Below are 23989 nucleotides of genomic sequence, written 5' to 3'. Positions count from 1 at the left end.
ATGAAGCAGGAACGAGGTATCGTCGAAGCTCACCGAATATGATAAAAGTTGACAAAAATTCTTCGACGAAGCAACATCGTTCTCTCCTCTACTAGCATCATTCTTTCTTCTTCTCTTCCTTTACAACGATGAAAGTGAATGATGAATTTGATTTTAATCAATTGAGTAAAAGTGCATTGAGACCTAGAGTTTTAACTTAACCATTTAACAAGTGTAGGATGCCACATAGAATAAACAAACCATGTATTGTTAGGACTAATGATGAAGTGTTGACATACTATTATTTATCTTGACTAGTCACGCCATCTTTTTCGCACAATAACACCTAAAACTACTTATTTTTCAAATAAGCATCAAAATCAAATAAATGTAAATGTATAGATAAAGACAAATGACATATTTTTGATTGAATCTTTTTTAAAAGGAATCTAAAAAGATATTTAAAAATTTTGATATATCCAAATGCTCCATTTTGGGTCAAATATTCTGTCCATCCAAATTCCAAAGTTCCACTCTTTCTCTATTTCTTCTTCCTCCCAAAAACAAAAAATCCAAATTCCACTTCTTTCTCATTTTTTCCACCAAATTTCAATCTCCATGTCTCGAATCATCGCCGCATGGAAGACGCAGAAGCCTCTTCTCCACCATCTACCCACTCTCTCTCCCTCTCCGTCTTCTTCACGCGCCACCCACCACTTCACTCTTTCTTCACGCCACCGCCACAACAACAACAATTTCCACTTCGCCACCACCCAGCACCGCTGCAAGAGCTATAGCACTGCACCTCTCTTCCGAGGTAGCTTGTTGGGTGTCGGTGGAACCCCTCCAGACGGTGGTGGTGGTGGTGGTGGTGATGGTGTGGCTGTGCATACTCCTCCGGGCCCACCTTTTCCACCTGGTCTTAACCTTGTTCGGGCTGAGAAGACTGCTAGTTCAAGCAATTCTTCATGGGGTGGTTCCAATTTGGGTAGGGATTTGCCTACTCCAAAGGAAATTTGCAAGGGTCTTGACAAGTTTGTTATTGGTCAAAATTCAGCTAAGAAGGTTCAATTTTGTTTCTTGCTTCTTTGTTTAGTGAGCTAATTATGTTGTTTTTTTTTGTACTCATGTGTTTTCCTTATCACTCACTATCAGTGATTCTTTTGGGGGTTGCATAATTGGGAGAAGAACATAAGAGTGTTTGTGTATAGAATGTATGTTTCATTTTTAGGTGCTTCATTAGTTTTCATTGCTCTATAATTCTTAAAAAAAGGGGGGAAGTTATGTTATAAATCAGTGGGGCTGTGAATTTTTTTTTTTGATAGACAAATGTTAGTTGTTAGTAAATTAGTACAAATTATCCCTCCTCAGGGTTCGAACCCTGACCCTTCACCTGCAATTACCCTTAGCTCAATCAGTGTGGCTATGAATGCATTTCTCTAATTTATGTTCAGGGTAATCCTGTTAATGGTTTTGTGTTTGTGTTGAAGGTGCTTTCTGTGGCTGTTTATAACCACTATAAAAGAATATACCATGCCTCTTCACAGGAAGGGTGAGTTCTATTATACTTCTTCATGTCCTTTTTCATTTTCTTGATTCATGTTCCTTAGTAGAACCGTTATTTATATTGTCGAATTCCAACCCTTGCCTTGTTTGTTAATTTCTTCTTCTATCCATATTTTGTAAAGTGTCAATCGCCTATTGGTAATTGTTCTCTATGGCTGATTGGTGGATTTTAATACTAGGTCAGGGGAAGATTCAAAAATTTCTGAAGGAAAAGATGATGATGATCACGTGGAGCTAGAAAAGAGTAATGTTCTGTTGATGGGTCCAACAGGTTCAGGTATGACATTCATGACAACTACCCTTTTTTTTTCCTTCTTATTTATGAAATGAGAATTAATTGCATTCACATTGTTTGGTATTTTCTTATCAGTATCTAAAATTGCTACATGATTGCTATGCTAATCTAAGTTCCATCAAATAGGGAAGACATTACTTGCAAAAACGCTAGCTCGATTTGTCAATGTCCCGTTTGTCATTGCTGATGCAACAACCTTAACACAGGCAAGTATGTATTCATTCATGAGGTAATGTTAGAATTTGGCAGAGTAAGAGTTGAGCAGGACCAAGTTAAATGACAATGATCCATCCAAATTCTTATGCCAAATATCTAATTTTCAAGTTATAAAGAGATAATATATTTTGCTAAACCGAATACAGTATTTTCTCTCATATAAAATATGGGCATTCAAAATTGTATTAATGATTTCTGATTTGGTTCCACGGCTGACTTATGGTTTCATTGCCGTAGAACAATGTTTTGTTGTTATTAATCTAAAAGAGGAAATGTTCTAATCTGCAGGCTGGTTATGTTGGAGAAGATGTTGAATCAATATTGTATAAACTACTCGTGGTATGTGATTTAATCTGTAGAATCATTATGTTATTTGAGTTTATTAACAATTCTCTGTCTTCTAGTAATGAGCTTGTCTATGAATATGACCTCACAATATTCTGGCAACTTTCAGCCATATTTTTCATTTTGTTAGTTATGATCACTTATGTAGTTGATGGTGAATGTCCGTTCTTAGAGTAGAGGTTTTTACATTTAGGGAATATTCACTGCGCCAAAAGCTTAGATGAAAAGTTTAAAAGTCAACCAAATTCCATTTACATTTTATATAAGCTGAAGACAAGAAATCTTTTCCTTCTGCCTTAATTAATTTCTCCATTCTTTGTCATACAATGCTCCACATCTTTTTACCTGTGTTGTCTACTTAGAGCAATGCTAATTGGTTGACACATTGTTGTTAGGGGTTCTCTAAATAACCCAAGATTTACCTTGGGTATAATCACCCCAGCTTAGGCGGTCCCATAACATTTGGACATGTGTTTTAGAAAATTCTAGCTCATGAGTCATGTCAAAGTATTATTGAGCCACCTAAGACTAGGGTGATTTTACCCTAGATTTATGTTGGGCGATTTAGACAACCCCTTCTTGTTAGTGAATATTAGTGTAGTTTAGGTTTTATGTTTTAATACATGATCTAGATTGCTTATTTTTGTGATGTGTATTGTTGTGAATTTCTTCTATTCTTGGTATTTTATATGGAATAACATTTAAGAGACATTAGAATGAATTTGTTTGCTGGTTTTTAAAATATATCCGTTTATCCTTATGAAAGCCTTTACCTTGTGAGTTTGAGCCTTGAGTGTGACAAAAATGTCAACTGCACCACCAACTTTGCACAGCATTTATGTATCATGTTTTCTCCACATTCTTTAAAGAATTAACAGTTCTTCTGGTATCTATTTTCTCTACTTTATATTCAAATTCATGGTACTTTTCATTACTTCGACTTCCCAAATAGGGGAATCTGGATGGCTATTTCTAGCACTTGTATTTCTACTTCAAGAGCATTGATCCTTGACATGGAACAGAAGCCTATGACCCAATGGTCAAGAGCGCACTCTTTGTCACCCTAATTCTTCTAAATAAAATATAAACCTCAGCACATTTAAAAATGGTTGTCCATCGTCCACGCTTCATTACTAAATGGCTCTTGCATGAGGACACTTGGCACTTGTTAGAGATATAACAAAGTCATGAATAAACTTTCACCTAACAGCTCAAGTGTTGAGAAGAGTTTGTTCTTACAGTACTCACTTCTTTTACATAATTTTCTTAAGGAAATTGCAGACCTTAGGGGACATAGGGGTTTGGAGGGATAGGAAAGGGAGGATAAATATTTCATTTCAAGTAAATATTTGTAAGAACTTTTTAGAATGAAAGGAATAAAATGATGGATTATCGTGAAATATAATGTCCTTATCCCTTGTTTATTTTTATGCACACTATACAACTTACCTTGATTCAAAACCAAAACCATTCATCCAAAAATACCAAGGGTTTGTTGCATACAGTCAGATTAAGACTATGATTCATGGGAATGCTCTATGTGAATCACATAGAGCATGTGTTCTGGTAATTTAGAGAATCAGAATTGATCGTCTCTTAAAAAGTTATATAATTTAGTAAAATAAAACTTCTAAAATAATGAGGTAATCTAAAGAAATCTTCTCAACACACGCTACTTTTGTGATGCTTTAGCTTTTGTTAGAACTATTTCAATCTCTTCTATACACTGAATAAAGTTGCAGGAAATATTGGAAAAAGATTTAAGTTATAGTTACACTTTTGGTTCCTATAGTTTGGATTCTGTGATTTTGGTCCCCCTAGTTTTTTCTTGCTCATTAAGTCCCTAAGCAAATTTGGTCCCTTTATAATTTTTATGTACCAAAAATTATTGAATCTTCATTTTCTATTCAAATATTTTAAATTTTATTATGGATTTGGAATAGAATATAAATTTGAATGTCTAAAACTAAAAATATTAGTGAAAATTTAGTAAAAGTTGAAAGATTTTATAGTATATGAGATTAGGGTTTGAAGAGGGGATAATTTGAGATTCTTCTAATTTTGGATGAAATTTAATAGTTTGGTTGGTGGGTTTTGAGTGGAAGAAGGTTTACAGTGATTTAATCAAATCAATTTGTGGAAAGATCACTTAGAAAATTAGAATTTGAGAGTTTAAGTAAAATAAAACAAATTGGAGGACTTAATTATAACAAATTTAAAAATTGAGTGACTAATTCACTATAAATGTTAAAGGAGGACAAAATTACACATCTCCTATAGTAGAGGAACTAAAAGTGCAATTAAGCCATGGGTTGAACAAATAAAACAGACTTTTGCACACACTAACGTACAATCTGGGGAAGCTAATGGTAGTTTAACTTCAGCTCCTCATCAACTGAGACAAAGAATTGTCCATGGTCTTTCTGGAGATGGTTCTCTATAGTCTATACAAAAAAGGGGTAAAAAAAATTTTGGGCATATAATGTAGGTCCATTCATATTACATTTGATTTGTTTCAACTTCTACAATGGTTGGAGTACTTATGTTATTGAACCCTAATTACATATAATTTTAGATTTGATTTGTGTATTAATTTTTAGACTTTTCTGAAGATACCTTATTTTGTTTCTTGTTCTACCATCGTCTCATTATTATGCTTTTTACCTTTTCCATATAGGCAGCAGAGTTCAATGTTCAAGCAGCTCAACAAGGGATTGTTTACATTGATGAAGTGGACAAGATAACTAAGAAGGTGCTTTTTTTGAATTTAAATAATGAAGTTCATCGTTACATGTCCACTATAGCTTTTGACTGTTATATATTACAGGCTGAGAGCTTAAATATTAGCCGGGATGTTTCTGGTGAGGGTGTTCAGCAGGCATTATTGAAAATGCTGGAAGGAACTGTAAGTAACATAATTTCAGAATGCACTTGTTAATTGGTTTGTATGCTTTGTAAATGAGGTGCTACATGAGCTTATTGAGTACTCTATACTTTTCTCCCATTTAATATCCCTTAAACCATGACCAATAGAAAGTAATATCTTGTTTATTGTGCAGCTAAATTCTTCAATATGATAAGTAATTTCTTCGTATAGGTTCTCACAGTAGTTCCATTTTCAGCTTCTATCCCATTATACATGTGCGGTGCATATCGTTGATGCATTAATGGTATTGTCATTTATATTAAACAGTGTACTCTTTTGTTTGGTAGGATCTGATTCCTGATACCTTAGAGTGAGTATTCAGTGATAGAATGCTGCCGTAGTTTATAATTTTTTAGCATTGGTGACTGAGTAGATTAATTCAAACCTGAAATATCGATATAAAGGTGAGTTGGCAGAATGGTTTTGGTTATGGGTTTGATTTAGAGAAAGTTGTTCCTTGTGTAAATTGCAGTGAAATACTTTGTTCTGCCGAAGTAAATGATTGGTGCTGTTACTCTTCCTTCTGCACAAGTAAAACAAGATTACAATAATGTGTTACTGCAAGAAAGAAAATAAGGAAATTTTATTGAATATTCCCATTCTATACATATTCTAATTCTGCTACTGCAGTTAGAGAGCTCACTAACTCCAACCGGGCTTGGTCCCGTTTGGTCGTTTGAGCCCATCCTTATTTCTTCTAATATATATTACTGACATATTGAGCCTCCTTTTGCCGAAAGTAAAAGGGGGTTTGGTTTGTTTTCTATTTTCATTTTCAGTCTATGTTTTCATTAACAACTACAAGTATGTCATCTTAATTTTATTCGATTTCCTGTTTTCAAAATTTTGCAATTATTAATCGACTGAAAATGAAAATAGAAAACAAGCTAGACATCTCCTTACTTTGACCTCCATGGGAGAATATTTCACCTGTTGCTCTTAACGAGAAAAATGCCCATTTTGTTTAAATCACTGTCTACCTGAAGGAAACCTTGAAATTATATTTGCATGTAAAGAACATAAGATTATAATTGAATTATTCAAGTCTTGAAAAGCTCCCTGTTCAGCTATGGTTAATTCATGTGTTTACTATACACTCAATTGGATTTCTTTACATGTATATGATTCAATATTATAGTTTTCATAATCTGGAGTCGATAAAATTGTTGTAACAATACTTGTCTGCTTCTTGGAACATTGTCCGTTGTTTACAATTCTATCAATCATGTTTGGCTGTTTGCTTAATGTTTCTGATAAGATAATTTGTTGTAGATAATTATTGCTATTCTTACAATATCCTGAACTTGGAATGATTTCTTATTGTCTAGATAGTAAATGTTCCTGAGAAAGGAGCAAGGAAGCACCCACGGGGTGATAACATTCAGGTATGTAGTTTTGGAAATTGTATCGTCTTTTGTCATTTGTTTTTTCTCTTGTACTCTGTTATGATTAAATTTGTTATCTCATCTTTGGGTACTGTCTATTAATCGTGAAAAATTTCAGAATTATGCACTTTGTCATTTTAATTATTATTTTTAAAGACATTACAACCTCTTAATTGGTTGATGTAGACTAATGACTAAACACATTAGACACTAGGTGGTTGGAGGATAATTAGGATTCCTTAAAGATGGAGGTAGAAAGCCAATTCAGCCCATAAGGCCGCCTAAGATATAACTATGTTTAACTTCTGAATTTATGCTTTTGTTGCTATTCCTATTAGCTTCATTTTAGTATATTCCTCGTATTGGGATGACGCCACTTGTATGGCTCTCCTTACCCTAGTGGCTGAACCCTAACTATAAATTCTGAAGTTGATGAATGAGAAAGGCACCTGATAATTGAGCTGATTTTATTTGTTCTAGGTTTTGTTAGCTTTCTTCTTTGTAGCTCATAGCTTATACTTCTTGTTAGGAATTTCTTCCTATCAAATGAATCCTTTGTTTATGAACTCTTTTATTCCCTTAGCAAGTGTTTGTCAAGTTTTTTCTATGTTGGTCTGCTTCAGTCATCACCTAGTGCATTATGCTTATATTTGTAGAATTAGAACCACTTAACCATTATTGTTTTAAATATACTGATAGAAGCTTCACTTCTAGTGGGCTGACAGATATTACTATTACCGTTTATCATAGTTTTATTAATTTTTGTTATTAATTCCAGCCTGTTATTAGGTGTCATATTCTAGAATATTCCTTGTAATTGGATGTTTCCACTTGTTGGCTACCCTTAATTTTAGGGAGCTGAGTTTTACTATAAATTGTAATGTTTACTGCTTGATGGTTTCACCCATAAAATTGAGCATTGCTCCCATTTTGATTTGTTTCTTTACTTTTCTGCAATTAACACTCTAATTGTTCTTGGTAGGAAACTGCTTCCTATCATAAACTCCCCTTAACTTTTAATGATATACAGATTGACACAAAGGATATTCTCTTTATATGTGGGGGAGCATTTATCGATCTTGAGAAAACCATCTCAGAGAGGTAATTATCTTTTTGCATGTCTTCCAAGAAATTTCATTCATCAGATGTTCTACATTGTCTTGATTTTTTCCAGAGTTTTCATCGTTATTATGATTCTTTGAACTGAAACAGACGACAAGATTCTTCTATTGGTTTTGGAGCACCAGTCCGTGCCAATATGAGAGCTAGTGGAGTAACACATGCTGCAGTCACATCATCTTTACTTGAGTCGGTTAGAATTTAAATTATCCGTCTGAAAAAGTTTGCTCCCCTTCCTATAAAATTAGAGATAAATAGATAATTCAAGCAATTACATCTATTAAATCATGCCTTATGCACTTTAAGCTATTATTGAACTATGCTGTGCACTGCCCGCACTTCTGCTCTGGAGGAAAAAATAGGGAATAGAATCATTATTGCCTATAACCTTCCACATGCATTAATAATTTTCAGGTGGAAAGTTCTGATCTTATTGCATATGGTCTCATACCAGAGTTTATAGGACGATTTCCTATCTTGATTAGCTTGTCAGCTCTTACTGAAGACCAACTTATGCAGGTATTCTTTCATTGTTTATATCTTCTTTGATTTGATTATGCATTTTCATGATTTCTCGGAAAGTTTAGGTCTCCAAGCTCTAATTCTGCTCGTCTTGTTGCCATGATCATCATTCTGTTTGGTGATGCATATGTATATATAAACCCAGAAACCTTCTGGTTTTTTAGCGATATTAAATATCTATGAATTTTGTATATGGGATTTTTAATATTATATAATGGGGAATGCTAACTTACTCCCACTTGTTTTTTAGAAGGAGTAAGTTAGCATGCAACACCTTTTCTTTTGGACAAAACTGACCTCCATCTCTTTTGTTTATAAAAAGTTTAGTTTTGGGTTTCTTGTAATTTTACTTACCAAACTCATTAACTTTAAAACTTTTCTCTCTCACCATTTATTACCTCACCCCTTTTCTCTCTAACTCCTACACTCTTTTGAACCTTCACTCTGTATTTTTCCTAAAAAGTAAAAACACATCCATGGCTGATTTGGATCCAACTCACAGTCCTCGTGATATGGTTCCCCCATATTTATTTCATGATTTTTGAATCTTCTGATTTTTCAGCTTGATCAAATTTGAATTTCAATTGAATAAAGCTCTTCTTACCGATCTGTTCCTTTCTCTTCCTTCTTCTCCATGGATAGTGTCTTCTACTCAATTCTGCATCTCACGAGTAGCATCTCATGGTGTTTGGACTAATATTAGAAGTTGAAATTTTCATTTATCTTACAATGAATCAATGATCCATCTTTTTAGAGAGCGTATTTATGTATCTCCAATTTGGCGTTTACCCAGCGAGATTTCCATGTGAAATCAAATGATTTTTTCCAGAAGCACCCAAGAGATTGGCACTGTCGCAAGCGCTGGAAAGAACTTGGCTACCGAAAACTGGGTCTAATTTTTTGTGTTAATGGAATGCTGGAAGTAAATTAGTTTTTGATGATGACATTACCCATGGTAAATAAGAATAGTAACGAGAAAGTGAAAGAATGTGATAAATGAGGGGGTAAAAATTAATTGCAGCAAGAGGAGGATGAAGACAACAAATTAGAAGAAAAATAACTCAAGCAAGAATGAGAGCAAATATCCTGGAGCAAGAAAAGGTTTAATCATAGTTGGCACAGGAGAGAGAAGTAATGGTTGGAAATGGAAATTGGAATGGTTGGGTCAAGGAGAGAGAAAAGGCCTGAATTTAGAATTAAATAAAAACAAAGTTACACAAATGCCCATAACTTAAATCACTTTATAGAAGAGGAAATCGGAGTTTTTTGTCTAAAAGAAAAGGTGTTGCATGCTAACTTACTCCTAAAAAATAAGTGGGAGTAAGTTAGCATTCCCCTTATATAATATGTATTTTAAAAAGATAAATACTATTTGGGCCATTGCTTCTTGTCATGAACCAAGTATCCTGAAAAATCTAAGCTATTGGGTGAAAACACATTCTTAGAATTTGGGTTAGGCTCTCAAAAGCTAGCTTTGAGGTGACGGTTTCTCTATTTGGCCATATCTTAGTTAACGTGAGACTTCTCATACACTCCCTCATGCCCAAGACTGGACATATGGAACGCGGAACTTGCAGGAGTGAACATTTGCAGGTGACCCATTTATGGATGGCTTACTTAACGGATCTAGGATAGGTTCTGATACCATCTTAGAATTTGGGTTAGGCCTAACACTGCCCCAAAATCTAGATTAGAGGTGAGGGTTGCTCTACCCTTTATAAGGACCTATTTGACCATATCTTTAGTCAATGCGGGACTTCTCAGCACACATGAATGATTTTATATTACACTTTCACATAAGAGCTCGTTAGGCTTGAAGCTTGGACAATGCATAGGTCTACGCTCTATGTGCTGAAATTTAACTTTTTCCATTAGAATAATGTGGACAACAAGGATCAAACTCTAAAACAATTTGATCATAGAGGGGCTGATACTGTGTCATGAACCAACCATCCCAGAAGCTTAAGCCATATGTATGTTCTTATAAAGAATGACAATATGGTCATTTGATATGTGCAAGTTCTAGGTTCATATTTAGTTTATTGTATGCAAAAGGAACAAGAAATTTGGATAAGTATACAGCTGTCCTGGCATGGATTTTGTAACTAAAGGGTATTATGTTTTGTAATGAATTTTTTTATGTACAAAAAGACAGCATGTGAAATCTATCCTCCATTTTTGTTCTTTTTAATTGAATCAGAAATAAGTGACTGGCGTCTGGCATTATGAATATTATCTGATGCTTTTATAAATATGCTGCTTGCATCAGTGCATACATTATTTTAAAACCCTACTTTTTTCTCATGTGGAATGCTTAATTTTAAATGAATACAGGCAAGCCTATTTTAGAATAGAGTTAAATTTCTAGATTTTACACAGATATCTGGTCATATTTGTTGAAATGGTGGTTTTACAGGTGCTCACAGAACCAAATAATGCTCTTGCTAAGCAGTACAAAAAATTATTTAGCATGAATAATGTAAGCTGTATTTCCTTATTCTCTCTCTCTCTCTCTCTCTCTCTCTCTCTCTCTCTCTCTCTCTCTCCCTCTCCCTCTCTCTCTCTCTCTCTCACACACACACACACGTCAACAAATACTTGTTTGTATGGTGTCTCTCTGTTTGAGTGTATGTGGTGTGAAAAGCCGAACATGTGTAGGTGTAAATCATTCTAACTTTAAATTGGTTGAATTGATTCATTGACTGGTTGTGTGGTAGACCTGATTAAATACTGACTTAGAATTAATATTTTTTCTTTCAAAGTATTTACCCATTTTTTGTCTTTCTATTTTCCCATGGAACCTGCTGAGTAAAATAATAATCTTGCATCCCTTTATTTTTTGAGACTTTTTTCTTCATTTGATTTGCTGATGTTGAATGTAGCTCTCATGAGTCAATTTCCTGGCATACTTCTTAGTTTTTACCAGTCTGCATTCGAACATGCCTTAGATGTTGCTTGCTTCTCAAAATCAACCATGGGTAATTTTGTTTTTGATGGTCTTTGGCATCTTTTGGTGTTGGTCTTAGTGTTGTCATAACTGGTCAGCTTGTTTCATCATGTGAAAAATCATTCAAATTGTGTTGTGCTACTACTCTCTTCAACAGTTCAACCATCCTCCAATTTCAGCTTGTGTGTTTAATATGTGAGTGATCGGTAGTGAGCATTAAGAGGTCTAATTGTCTCGTCTTAAACATATTTCACCTTTTGTTCAGGTAAAGCTACACTTCACACAGAAAGCCTTGAGACTAATTGCGAAAAAAGCAATGGCCAAAAATACTGGTGCCCGGGGTTTAAGAGCCCTCATGGAAAGCATTTTAACTGAAGCAATGTTTGAGGTATGGAAAACTCTTATTTTCAAGCGACTAACGCTAAACTATCATCAGTCTTAGATTTTCTACTGATATGTTGTGTGTACCAGATTCCAGATGTCCAGGCAGAAAATGAGCTGATCGACGCAGTTGTCGTTGATGAGGAGTCAGTAGGATCAGTAGATGCCCCCGGGTGTGGAGGAAAAATTCTTCGAGGAGGCGGCGCTTTGGAGCAGTACCTAGCTAAAATGGAGGAATCTGTGGTATGATACACCAATTCCACACTTGTTAATGTTGTAGATTTATTCTTCTGTGTTGGCTGCTTATCCAAGTTACCTTGTGAATCCCGTGCTAGTAAAGTATTTAACACAGAAGATATTACTGTTCATTTGCGGTAGTTATAAGATTTGATAATTTGGCAAATAGTTTTGACCTAATTTGCTTCACATATGGTAGGTTAATGGTGGCGGAGCTGAGCCAGACTTACAAGAGAGTGAACCTGAGATTTCATCAAGAGCCATTGGCATGTAATATTACAGTTACCTTAATCAATGTGTATAATCTATCATTGCAATTGGCATTTGTAAAAATCATTCTTAATTTGCTGTAAATTATCCCTTGTATAACAACATAACTTCTGGTTTAGTTGGGTAGGACGGATATAGAAAAATGAACATAGAAATAATTTTGGCAGCACCTCATGCAAAATTTCAATTGGTCATGAGGAAAGTGTAATTTTATTCTATTTTCTCTTGTTCTGCTGCCCAACTGAGATTCACACTTTCTTATTGTTTGGTTGCTGAAAGAAAATAGAAGGAGAAATAAAAGATAAGAGAAAATAAGGTGATTAGTTTAAGAGAGAAAAATTAAAAATTCTCTCATTTAATTGAGGACAAAATGAGAGAAAAGAAACTTCACATTAGTAATAATTTCTTCGTTTCTGAAGAATACAAGCTCTCACTATACTAAGCAGCAGAAATAGGTGTTATTATTCATAAACATAAAACTATTTTAGTTAATGTATCAGACTTGTAAAACAAAACTAAAAAATGTGAATGAATAGCTAGTCCTCTGGAGTGTCAAATTTCAAAGTAGAGTTTAACTAGCTTTACAGCTTGAAATAAATTTCTGAGCCTCTTCGGCTGTTGGAAGTGCAGGAATTGCTCCCTTTTGTGTTGTACAAATTGCTCCACAAGCGTTTGAAAAAGTCAAAGCCTCTTGCAATTTTGGTTCATTCTTCATGTTGGATCCAATGAAGCAAACATGTCAACCAATGAGAAGAAGTTAATAAACCATGGTCTTAAAAATTAATGTGTGTGTGTGTGTGTGTGTGTGTGTGTGTGTGTGAGAGAGAGAGAGAGGAAACATACATCAAATATGGAAGGGTCCCTGGCCACAGCTGTGAGAAGTGCACCAACAAAAGAATCACCAGCACCAGTTGTATCAACTGCCTTCACTGAGAACCCAGATACCCTCCCTTTGAATGTCTGCACTCAAACAATAGATCCAAATATGTGAAATTGTAACACACACCAATCAGTAAGTTTCCTTCAGAAATTGGTTAATTGAATTAATTTAGCCAAATTTTCAAAACAGGGATGTGTAGTACCTTTGTGAAATATCTGCAACCTTTCTCTCCATCAGTGACAAGAAGCAGCTTTAACTTGTCATGCCACAGGGACATAACAACCTCTTCCTTCGCAGGATCTTTTTGTGTAAGAAATTGAACTTCATCATCACTCACCTATATAGAGACAATGATCATATACTTTATAAAATCACTTAGATATGTTGCAGTAAATACACGAAACACTTAACAAAAGCCTTTTACCGCTAGGTGCTGTTGACTATATGAATCAGTTGATCATATTAAACTACACATCAATTTTACGTTGGCTGCTTGAGGCTTTTCACAACCCGAAACTAGTTTTATAATTTTTTACCTTGATGAAGTCAGCTTCAGACCAAATGCTCTTGATCCCAGACCTAGCAGCCTCATCAGAAGGCCACAAAGGCAACCTCACATTTGGATCATAGGACAGCAATGCACCACCTTCTCTAGCAGCTTTCATGGCTGCCATGTGAGCTGATCTGCATGGTTCTGATATGAGGCTAATAGATCCATAATGGAATATCTTGGCCTGCTTAATCAAACCCATATTCAATTCAGACTCCTTCAGCAACATGTCTGCACTGGGGTTTCTATAAAACATGAACTCCCTCTCTCCACTCTTCTTCAATGTCACAAAAGCCAATGCAGTTCTCGCCTCCACATCAAAACACACACCCTCTGTGTTGACCCCATTTTTCTTCAAGATGTCAGCTAGCATCCTTCCAAACTCATCATCTCCCACCTGTCACATTACAATCATCACATCGAAGGGACTAAACCGGTAAAAATGGGTCGGACGTGAAAATTTAACACATCTACAACAATATCAACAAGGCTTATTGGAGGATGCAACCTAAAAATTCAAGGGGGACAAGTACAACATATAAATACTTTTTATTAAAACTTGTTTTGTTTTTTAAGGTGACTTCACCCTTTTTTTTTTAGTTTGTATCCTCTGTTGCCCCCTTCAACATGAGTAGCAGCAAAATGAAGTGTTTAAAACTTCTGACCGATTAATTTTTTTTTTACTAATTAATGCCATTTAATTTAACAATCAAGACCAAGAATTTGCAGCAAAAAGCCGCAGAGAAATGGCTGCAGAGGATCCATGTTGGTCTATTAGCATGTTTAAATGAGATTCTCTTTAACTAGAATATGAAATTAGAAACCGCTCACAAAAGTCTCTCCTTAAAATTGATTCTGATTTCATAATCAACTCTAAAAGAGTTTCCAAACATGAACCGTGTAAATGAATCCATAATCTCAGTAGTAAAATGGGGAATGCATGATGAAAGTAAGAACCTTGCCAATGAAGGCAGCGTTGCCACCAAGTTTGGAAATGGCACAAGCCACATTGGCAGGGGCACCACCAGGGGCTTTGATGAAAGCATTAGACTCAGCCAAGGAGACGCCTGAGGTGTCAGGAACAAAGTCGATGAGCATCTCACCGAATGATATCACTAGTGGATCTCCTGAGCCTGTCATCTCCTCTTTCTGTTACTGCTTCTCTTGTTTGATGTCTTGTGTCTTGCAAAATAGCCTCAACAATGTAACAGGTGGAGTATTTATGATCAACGTTAGATTAGGAGAATTAATGTTTGTTTTGTAGTTTTTTAGTGTATTGTGTCTAGATTTATGTAATAGTGTTGGATTGTTATATCCAAAGGTTGGAATAATTTTTCAAATAAATAATGACTTTTAGAATTAAAGGGTCAAGGAAGTTCCATCTGGAGTGTTGTTGAGTGAGAACTTTAACAATGAAAATGTTTGTCAAAGTCAATTGTAAATTTTGCCAATTTTTTAGGTGTTCTTAGAAAAACATTTCTCGCTTTGACCAATAAAGCAGCAGAGACAAGAAGTAAAAATGAATTACAGTTTGATCCGAGAAAGAGTGCTTTTGAAAGGGAACAAGTAATAATAGTCCCTTAAATTTGGCAAACTCGACCCATTTCTGTAGGAAAGCTATTTTTGAGGTCTTAAAATACGCACACCATTTCCTTAAACACCCATGGAGTATGAAAATATTGCTCTACTTAAAGCATTCAGTTGTGATATAAAGATACTTAGGGTACTTACATCCTCAAAACGAGACTTTATCTCTCACTTCTTATTACAACACATCTTATATCATATACATTACTTCTCTTTTCACTTCATTTCTCACTCAGAGTGTTTCTACATGATGGTTTACCAAAATCACATACATTACTTATCTCTTCTCTACACTCAACTCTTCTATCTATCTCTCATTCTTATCACATCAGATCTTCTTATCTCTTATCTTCTTTTCTCTCTCTGAGTGTCTACATGATGATTTACCAAAATCACATACATTACTTTTCTCTTCTCAACTTTTATGTTTATCTCTCACATCTTATCACATCACATCATATATTACATATATCTTTTCTTCTTTTCTCACTCTGCGTGTCTACCCTCTTTAGTGGTTTACCAAAAAGTTTAACGTGAGGTTATAGATTTGATATAAAAATACAATATATTACTGAAAATGCAAATCTTGAAATTATTAATCTATTCCCATTTTAGACACAAGTTGATATAAAAAAAATTCATGATCATAATTACATTTTACACTCTTGCTTTTACTTTTATTTTCTCACCTTTACTACAATACAAATAAAAATACCACAATAATTAAACAAATTAAGTATTTTATTATATAATAATATTCCAAACTCACTTTTAAAACTTGTATTCTCCCCTAATTTAATATTTGTGACGTAAATTTAATTCAAACTTTTATATAGTATTGTATGATAATTTTTGAAGCCCGCAATATCTCAAACCTTGAGAATTCTAGTATGAGTAAATTAATAATTAGTGTCTCATTTGATGAAAAAGAAAGTGGTGAGTAGTATATAAGTGAAATGATCTATACACTAATGCAGTTTTGAGTGAAAGATTGGTGTCTTTCACTAGTTTGGTTTACTCTTGGTTCAATGTGGTCTGTAGAGATATATCCCTAAGGAGTTAATGGGGAGGGTAAGGGAGCAAGAGGCACAAGACAGAAACAGAAGGTAAGAAAAACACCTTCATCCACAATAGCTAATGACCACTTTATTATGTCTTTGTTAGTTGTTCTATTACATCCAAACTTACATGCGAAATCAATTCATGAAAGTCCTTCAGCTTCATTCATGAAGCACCTCTTGTAGGATTCTATTCAAATAGATAGTGCTTGTCCACAGCAACAGACACATCCCAAGTGCAACTCATCCCTTTTGGAAACACAACCAAGTCACCAGCAGCAATTTCAACTGCTTCATTTGCCCCACTTGGAGTAACCTTCACTTTCCCTTCCAAAAGATAGCAAGTCTCTTTGGCGTCATATGTCCATGGGAATTTACTTGGAGGGCAACCCCATCTGTTTTGCATCAATTGTGGATACACAGAGTCAGAGAGGGCATGCATTTAAAATAAGAAAAACAGAACACATTTAATTTAAAACGTTAACAGTTAAGAAGGAAAATTTGTATCATGCAAGTATAGAACCAATTAAAAAGATAGCTACATTGTAATTTCACCTGAAAAGCAACCAGCTGTAAGAGCAAACTAGCAAAGAAAAATAAACTAAACTAATACAATTGAAACTAAAACAGATAAGTTCACAAGTTTATTCACCACTGTTGATTATTAGTCTTGAGTAAAACATAATAACTTGAGGACATCACTAAGTTACAGTATTTCTGATTCAGTTGTCTAGCTGAGGACAGAATATTGGAACTTGGCTCCTCTAAAGTGAGTAGATATCAATTTAGAGGGTAAGGTAAGTCATGACATTAATAGTGATTACCTAATTTGAAACGTCAATATAACAACCCAATCAATGATGTGATGACTTACTTTACACTTTAGAGGAGCCGGACCCAAAATATTGTTTAGGAACAATTCAAAACTTTATGTTTGACACTTATCGATCGTAAATCGAGGCTTGCTAACAAACCATTGTTAACATCATTGTTAACCAGGACCAAAATCCTCTGTTCTCATTTGGTCCGCTTTCCTGTCCTACCAATCAAATTGTGTAATGTCATTTAAAAATCACTAAAGTAAGGTTATAATTGTCATACATGACACAATTTGATTGGTGGGACTGGGAATATGACACTAAATAGAGACAAAATATCTTCATCCTGTTAGCCATGGCCCCAAGGGACATGGATAATGTTGCACAAAATAAAGTTGCTAGCAATTAGAAAATAGAAAAGCTCATTTTTTTTCTGCTCGTATAGAATTGCCTGGGGAAACTAGATGGTAATGGGAAACGGGGTAAAAGGTGCTAAACTGAATTAAAATTACCACTAGCAATTCCATCACCACACCAGATCACTAAAATCAATGAGTCTAGTGTGGCCTTGTCAAATTGATTTTTTGTTAACAAAATTGATTTTTTGTTCAGACAAATACTTGTCACTAAATGCATGCATCTATAACTCTTTCATGTTTAGAACCACAAATATGCATCTCCCTGTCTCCCATGATTTCTTCAGTCATAGTACAAACAAATTAACAGAAGCAGCCTGAATTCCATGGCATAACCTCAGAGAGAAAAGGCATGAAAACCTAGGCACACTGCATGATTCCTTCATCAAAATAAAAAAAAAAAAAAAAGATTTTTTAACCCTAATCCAAACCCCATAAGAAAAATATGAGAACAAAAAACCCATCAGAATAATAGTAATCAAAAGGGGGGAAATAACAGGAAAACAAATTAAAATGGCAAGATAATAATGAAATGGAGTTTTACTTTGGCCACTGCTTGACACCAAGTTGAGTGAGCTTGGACTCAGAAGGGTTCCTCTCAATCTTGATGCCCTGTTTCTCTATGACAGTACTCATACTCTCTGCTCTTACAACCAAGTGAGAACGCCTACCTAGTTTCCCCCTTGTTGAAGGAAAAGTTACACAGGTAGCAGCTGAGTTTTTGGTTTGTGAGAGAAGTAGAGCCTGGTTCAGTGGTAAAGCACCCACACATATTGATGCCATTGTAACAAAATGAAGCCTTTTTAGCTTTGCATTGGGCCTAAATTCTTGACAAGTATTATGTATTTATCTCTGATTTTTTCCTCAGTTTCAAAAAAACAATTCTTTTGATTTATTTTGTCCACTCATTTCTCATCTACTTCACTTTCTAGACAAACAAAAAAACAAAATGTTCTTACTTTGATGTTGAGTAGAGTTGGATTAAGAGTAAATACCTCATTTTCAATAGAAAAAGAGAGAAATAAGAAGAAAAATGAGTAATATGATAGGAAATGAAAAGAGAGAAAAAAATGTGCAAATAAAATTGAAGAAAAACTTATGTGTGAATAATCAAAACTTTTTAATTTATGCTGTTTTTTTCACATAGAGCACAATTTAAAAAAAATAACTTGCTTAGGATTACTTATGTCATGTTTGAAAAAAAAATCCATTTTTCTAAGTGATTATGAAATTTTTGTAAAATATTAAATTTTTTCACATTTATCTTTTAAATTTTAATAAACATTATTCAACTACCCAATAATTTTAAATATTTCTGGCTTGATGGAAGAAAAAAAAAATAGTCTTAGTTATCTATCTATGGAGAAATCAAGTGTTAACATAGTGTGTGTTTGGATTTGTAAAATAGTATTTGAGTAAATGTGGGTTTGTAAAATAAAATTTCGGTTAATGTGAGTTTATTATCATGTGATTTATGTTTGAATACTTTTATTTTAAAATTAATAAATATGATTGAATAAATAAATTAAAATCATTTTCAAGTGTGGGTAATTGCTAGAAAAAGGTAACAATTGAGTTGAGAGTGTTGAAAAGGGTAAAACAATGGATATCATTTTTGTTTTAGAATAATTCAAAATTATTATGAATAGTTAGATAACCATCAATGTTAGGTGTTTGAACTATACCAGAAAGTTAATGGGCTTGACTTGCCTTGACCTAATGTTATATATAGAAGGGTAGTTACACCAAGCAACACACTCCATATTTCACAATATCACTTGTCTCATTCTTGCTTCTCTCTTCTCCTCTTTCACCTCTCATTTGTACTGCCTTCAGGCTGATTTTGGTCACATTATGAATAAATTTGGGCGTTTTTATTTTTCTTTATTTTGAGAAGTAATTATTATTTATTTTGTGATATGAAGATCACCATATTTTATGCCCATCATGGCATGGATACATAATCACTATATATAGTCTTCAATGCATTCACTATAGTTTATATGGTTTTAATATCATTTAATGCTTTTGAGTCATATGATGCGAAAATATATGAATTCATATAAGCACCTCTCGAAGAGCTTGGCAATTGTTCCATATAATAAATTCTTAGATGTTGTTCTCAAGGCCAATAAAAGGCGAAATAAGGGATTCGAATTATCTATTATTTTTGAATAAATAAGATGTGATACATGTGTACATATTGAGTAATTTGTGGGTCAATTTGAATATTACATAGATTTATCGATGCATCGACTGAATGACCAAGTAAATGTCACCAACCTTGATCAAATTGATAAATGACATGTTTTTTGAATATTTAGTTGCACATGTTCACAGTTAGAATGGTGTAGCAAAGATATTTGGCTAAATGTTTTTTATTTATAGTTAGACGATTACATATGAGAACAAATTTCCTTATTTTATGAACATGTTTTTGCAAGTAACAACACTTATATGCATCAAGCCAACAAGCCACTAGAACTCTCCCATTAAAATTGGTTTATGGTCAGGAACCTAATATCTCTTATCTATGAATTTTTTTTATGTGTACTATGTGTCATTAGACCGCACTAAAAGACGAGACTACAAGAAAAACCGAGATTATGTAATGAATTTCAATCATCTCCAGAAGATATTTCATATCTTATCGTTATTTCTCGGCATTAGAGGGAGAGAAGAAGAAAAACTAAGTAGCTTTGAAAATTTGTTTAGAATGCATATATACTTGCACACAATACTATGAACTTGAAGTTCAAAAGATGCATTCTCTAACTTAAAAAGGGATTTATAAATTCCTTTATGCCGCAAATTCCCTTCTCTATTAAAATTTCATTAGGCTAAGACATATCTAACTTGGTTCCAAGGATAAATCTTAGAATGGGAAGATGGTCTTGTTGATGAGAAAAACTATCATCAAAAGTGTAGAGATTACAAATATGTTTATACCTCATGGAGATGTTCAGATACCTGTCAATACTGGAAAAAAAAGATCGCAATCAATTATATCTCTACAAGTTAAAGTAAGGAACCAAAAACTGAAAAATTGTCGACAGATGAAGTAGCTCTCAAATTATAAGTGCGAGAACATTGAACCCAAAATAATGGGCGTGATTGGTCAAATTAGCTATGCCCTAAAGGTGTAAATCCAACAAGGCTATATGAGCTTTTGTATTCAAGTGAAGTGACAAAACATTAACATTCACGAGGCAAGTCAATAATGTGTATTGACTGATATTTGTGGTTTCATGTGCGTTTGATACTTGTGGTTTGTCATATTGACAAATGTCGGCCACAACTATATTTGAGGATAATATTGCATGCATTGCTTAAGAAAGGAAGTATACACCAAGAGAGATAGCGCAAAGCACATACAATCAAAGCTCTTCTTTATTCACGATCTATAAAAGAATAATGACATAGACATCTGAAAAATTTGTCCAAGTAATGGTTTGGCAGACTTGATCCTGAAGACCTCCCCGACTACAACATTTGAAGGGCTTATACAAAGTATCGAAGTTCAACGACTCAAATATTGAAACTAAATTGCATTATTGTACTCTTTTGCTCTAACCATTATTGTACTCTTAGTAAGGTTTTTTTTTGTAATGACTCAATGCTCAAATATATACTACAGAATGTTGTATATTTTTTCTATCACTAGATTTTTATCGCACAGTGTTTTTTCTAATAAGATTTTAATGAGACACATTCTTAAAGGATGATCATACAAGAAGAGTATGATGAATAGTTAAATAACCATCAAGGTTAGGTGTTTGAGCTATACCAGAAAGTCAATGAGCTTGACCCATATGTATTTGCCTTGACTTAATACTATATATAGAAGGGTGGTTGCACCAAGCAACGCACCCCTATTCCAAACGTGATAGTAGGAAAACAAAGCATACCCATATACTAATGAATTATGTAAGACTTTAACCTTGCTTATGTATTGCTTAAGTGATTTATTGAATAAAAGTGAAGTTTCTAGTGAAGTTTGATTTAATTGCTAATTTATCTGTGACCTTGTATGAATTTTTGAGAGGTCTTAACGACCTTATCGGGAAAAGCTTCCTTTATGAGAGTTGTAGCTCTCTGAGGTAGCTAAATACTCTCGTTGGTTTCAGGTCATTCCGACCTCTGTAGCCCGAGATATTCATGTTTTAGTGACGGAAGGTCAGGCTGTACTGCACTAGCAATTTTGCTAGAAGAAATTTTCTAAATTCCGAATTTATTTCTTTAAATTCAGGGGAAGGAGTTTGCCTTGATTTATTTTATCCTCTTAATCAGTAATTAGGAGGGTAATTAGTTGGGCTTGGGCCAAGTTATAAAGGGAGAAGAGAAAAAGAAAATAAAACCTAGCCCATGATGTATGCTAGCCGCCGGTTTTCACTTAGGGAAGGAGAGGAGTGTTTGTTGACTCGGTTTGCTTGAGTTAAGGGGTTTATTGTAAGATCAAGTTTTGATCTAGTAGTACAACTCTATGTTTTGATGATTACAAGTTAACCTTTTGATATGAACAATTTTGGTACTCTAACGTGTTTTTCTGAGTGTGCTATTTACAGGCTCTGACCTCAACTCAATCTCACACAAATCAGAAGCACTGTGTATAAAGAGCAACCCAAGCAACGGTTTCGCATTCACCATGTTCAGTATGAACAGTGGAAAAGCTTCAGAAGTTCTGAAGTTATACAAACTCTGATGTGGACTCAGTCACTAGAAGTTCTGAAGATCCAGAAAGTCTGATAACCAAGAAACACTGAAGGCTCAGATATTCTGATGGTGTAGAAGACTCTGAAGATCCAGAAGCTGATTAGTGAAATTCTGATGTCCAGAAGCAAGATACTCTGAAGACCATGTACTTCCCTCTGAGTTCAGAATCAGAAGAAACAATGGTCAGAGGATCTGGGCTTTCCCTCTGACTCTGATCAACCGGCTTCACAAGTTCCAACATGAAGCTTTCTCCTGATCAGAAGTCTCCTAGGTTTAAAGGTCAAGTCGCTATCCAAGTACAAAAGCAACTGTACCTTCCTGACGACCTACCTAACAGTCTCAGACACAGCAGAAGCTGGATTTTCCAGAACTGCCCTCCAACGGTAGCATTTCCCATGCAACGCTCAACCCTAATCCTTGGAGTATATAAAGAGGCTGAAGACTGAAAGAAGCGGCTAGAAGCATTCACATACGCGCAAGATAAATTCAAATTCTTCTAAGCTTTCTTTCATCTGAAATTCATTGAGTTTACTATTAGCTTTTTAGAAGCAAATCTCTTGTAAACAATTCTTTGATAAACAGTTTGTTTAGTTCCTTTAGGAGATCAAGGTTGATCGGATCCTAGAGAAGACTAAGAGAGTGAATCTTAGTGTGAGCTAAGTCAGTGTAATTGTTAGTCACTTGTAAGTTTCAAGTGCAGTTGTAACTCTTACCTGATTAGTGGATTGCCTTCATTCTAAGAAGGAAGAAATCACCTTAACGGGTGGACTGGAGTAGCTTGAGTGATTTATCAAGTGAACCACGATAAAATCCTTGTGTGCTTTTCTATCTCTTATCTTTAGCACTTAAGTTCTCGAAAGATTTGTCAAAATCTTTAAGGTGGAAGCTTTATCTTGAAAACGTTATTCAAACCCCCGCTTTCTACCATTTTTCATACCTTCAATTGGTATCAGAGCGCAAGTTCTGATTACCACACCTAACAGTGTTCAGTGATCCGGGCCGGTGTGAAAAACAATGGCTGCCACCACCAGTGAAACTCAAAGAGATGGTTACAATGCAAAGCCTCCTATGTTCGACGGTCAAAGGTTGGAATATTGGAAAGATAGACTGGAAAGTTTCTTTCTGGGTTTCGATGCAGATCTCTGGGATATTATTGTGGATGGCTACGAGCGTCCAGTTGATGCAGATGGCAAGAAGATCCCAAGGTCAGAGATGACTGCAGATCAAAAGAAGCTGTACTCACAACATCACAAAGCAAGAGCAATTCTTCTAAGTGTTATTTCCTATGAAGAGTACCAGAAGATTACAGATCGTGAGTTTGCGAAAGGCATTTTCGAATCTCTGAAGATGTCTCATGAAGGAAACAAGAAAGTCAAAGAATCAAAGGCGTTGTCTTTGATCCAAAAGTATGAATCCTTCATCATGGAGCCAAATGAGTCCATTGAAGAAATGTTCTCCAGATTTCAGTTGCTTGTAGCTGGCATACGACCTCTCAACAAGAGCTACACAACAAAAGATCATGTCATAAGGGTCATCAGGTGTCTTCCTGAAAGTTGGATGCCTTTAGTGACTTCAATAGAGCTCACGAGAGATGTTGAGAATATGAGTTTAGAAGAACTCATCAGCATTTTGAAATGCCATGAGCTGAAGCGCTCAGAGATGCAAGATCTGAGGAAAAAGTCCATAGCCTTGAAATCTAAATCTGAAAAGGCTAAGGCTGAGAAGTCAAAAGCTCTTCAAGCTGAAGAAGAGGAATCTGAAGAAGCATCAGAAGATTCT

General features: G+C 34.7%; 3 protein-coding genes across 4 annotated transcripts; 1 reads left to right on the top strand and 2 right to left on the bottom strand.

Annotated features, from left to right (window-relative positions):
* Positions 1-466: 466 nt before the first annotated feature.
* Positions 467-12415, top strand: LOC130717010 (CLP protease regulatory subunit CLPX1, mitochondrial-like). Of its 2 annotated transcripts, none has more exons than XM_057567097.1 (15): positions 467-1044; positions 1470-1531; positions 1725-1822; positions 1967-2046; positions 2345-2395; positions 5079-5153; positions 5229-5306; positions 6656-6712; positions 7695-7813; positions 7925-8024; positions 8246-8350; positions 10770-10832; positions 11566-11688; positions 11772-11924; positions 12118-12415. In XM_057567097.1, the coding sequence occupies exons 1-15, from the start codon at positions 598-600 to the stop codon at positions 12190-12192; spliced, it is 1686 nt and encodes a 561-aa protein (XP_057423080.1). In that variant the 5' UTR covers positions 467-597; the 3' UTR covers positions 12193-12415. The 2 variants fall into 2 exon arrangements, with proteins under 2 accessions (XP_057423080.1, XP_057423081.1); XM_057567098.1 differs by having other exon boundaries at positions 482-1044; positions 7743-7813.
* Positions 12416-12513: 98 nt separating this feature from the next.
* Positions 12514-14820, bottom strand: LOC130717012 (probable fructokinase-5). The gene is made up of 5 exons (XM_057567099.1): positions 14576-14820; positions 13605-14015; positions 13271-13405; positions 13032-13148; positions 12514-12897 (listed from the first exon to the last, which is right to left on the bottom strand). Exons 1-5 carry the CDS (start codon positions 14756-14758, stop codon positions 12760-12762), a joined length of 984 nt encoding a protein of 327 aa, XP_057423082.1. The 5' UTR covers positions 14759-14820; the 3' UTR covers positions 12514-12759.
* A 1505-nt stretch (positions 14821-16325) lies between these two features.
* On the bottom strand, positions 16326-18323 carry LOC130721169 (uncharacterized). Its single transcript, XM_057571915.1, has 2 exons — positions 18042-18323; positions 16326-16658 (listed from the first exon to the last, which is right to left on the bottom strand). The coding sequence occupies exons 1-2, from the start codon at positions 18278-18280 to the stop codon at positions 16454-16456; spliced, it is 444 nt and encodes a 147-aa protein (XP_057427898.1). The 5' UTR covers positions 18281-18323; the 3' UTR covers positions 16326-16453.
* Between the last annotated feature and the right edge of the window lie 5666 nt (positions 18324-23989).

This window comes from Lotus japonicus, chromosome 5, assembly GCF_012489685.1.
Source record: "Lotus japonicus ecotype B-129 chromosome 5, LjGifu_v1.2".
In the NCBI taxonomy this organism is placed as follows: domain Eukaryota; kingdom Viridiplantae; phylum Streptophyta; class Magnoliopsida; order Fabales; family Fabaceae; genus Lotus; species Lotus japonicus.
Note: the sequence above shows the minus strand (reverse complement) of the source record. Positions and strands in the feature narration are given on the sequence as shown.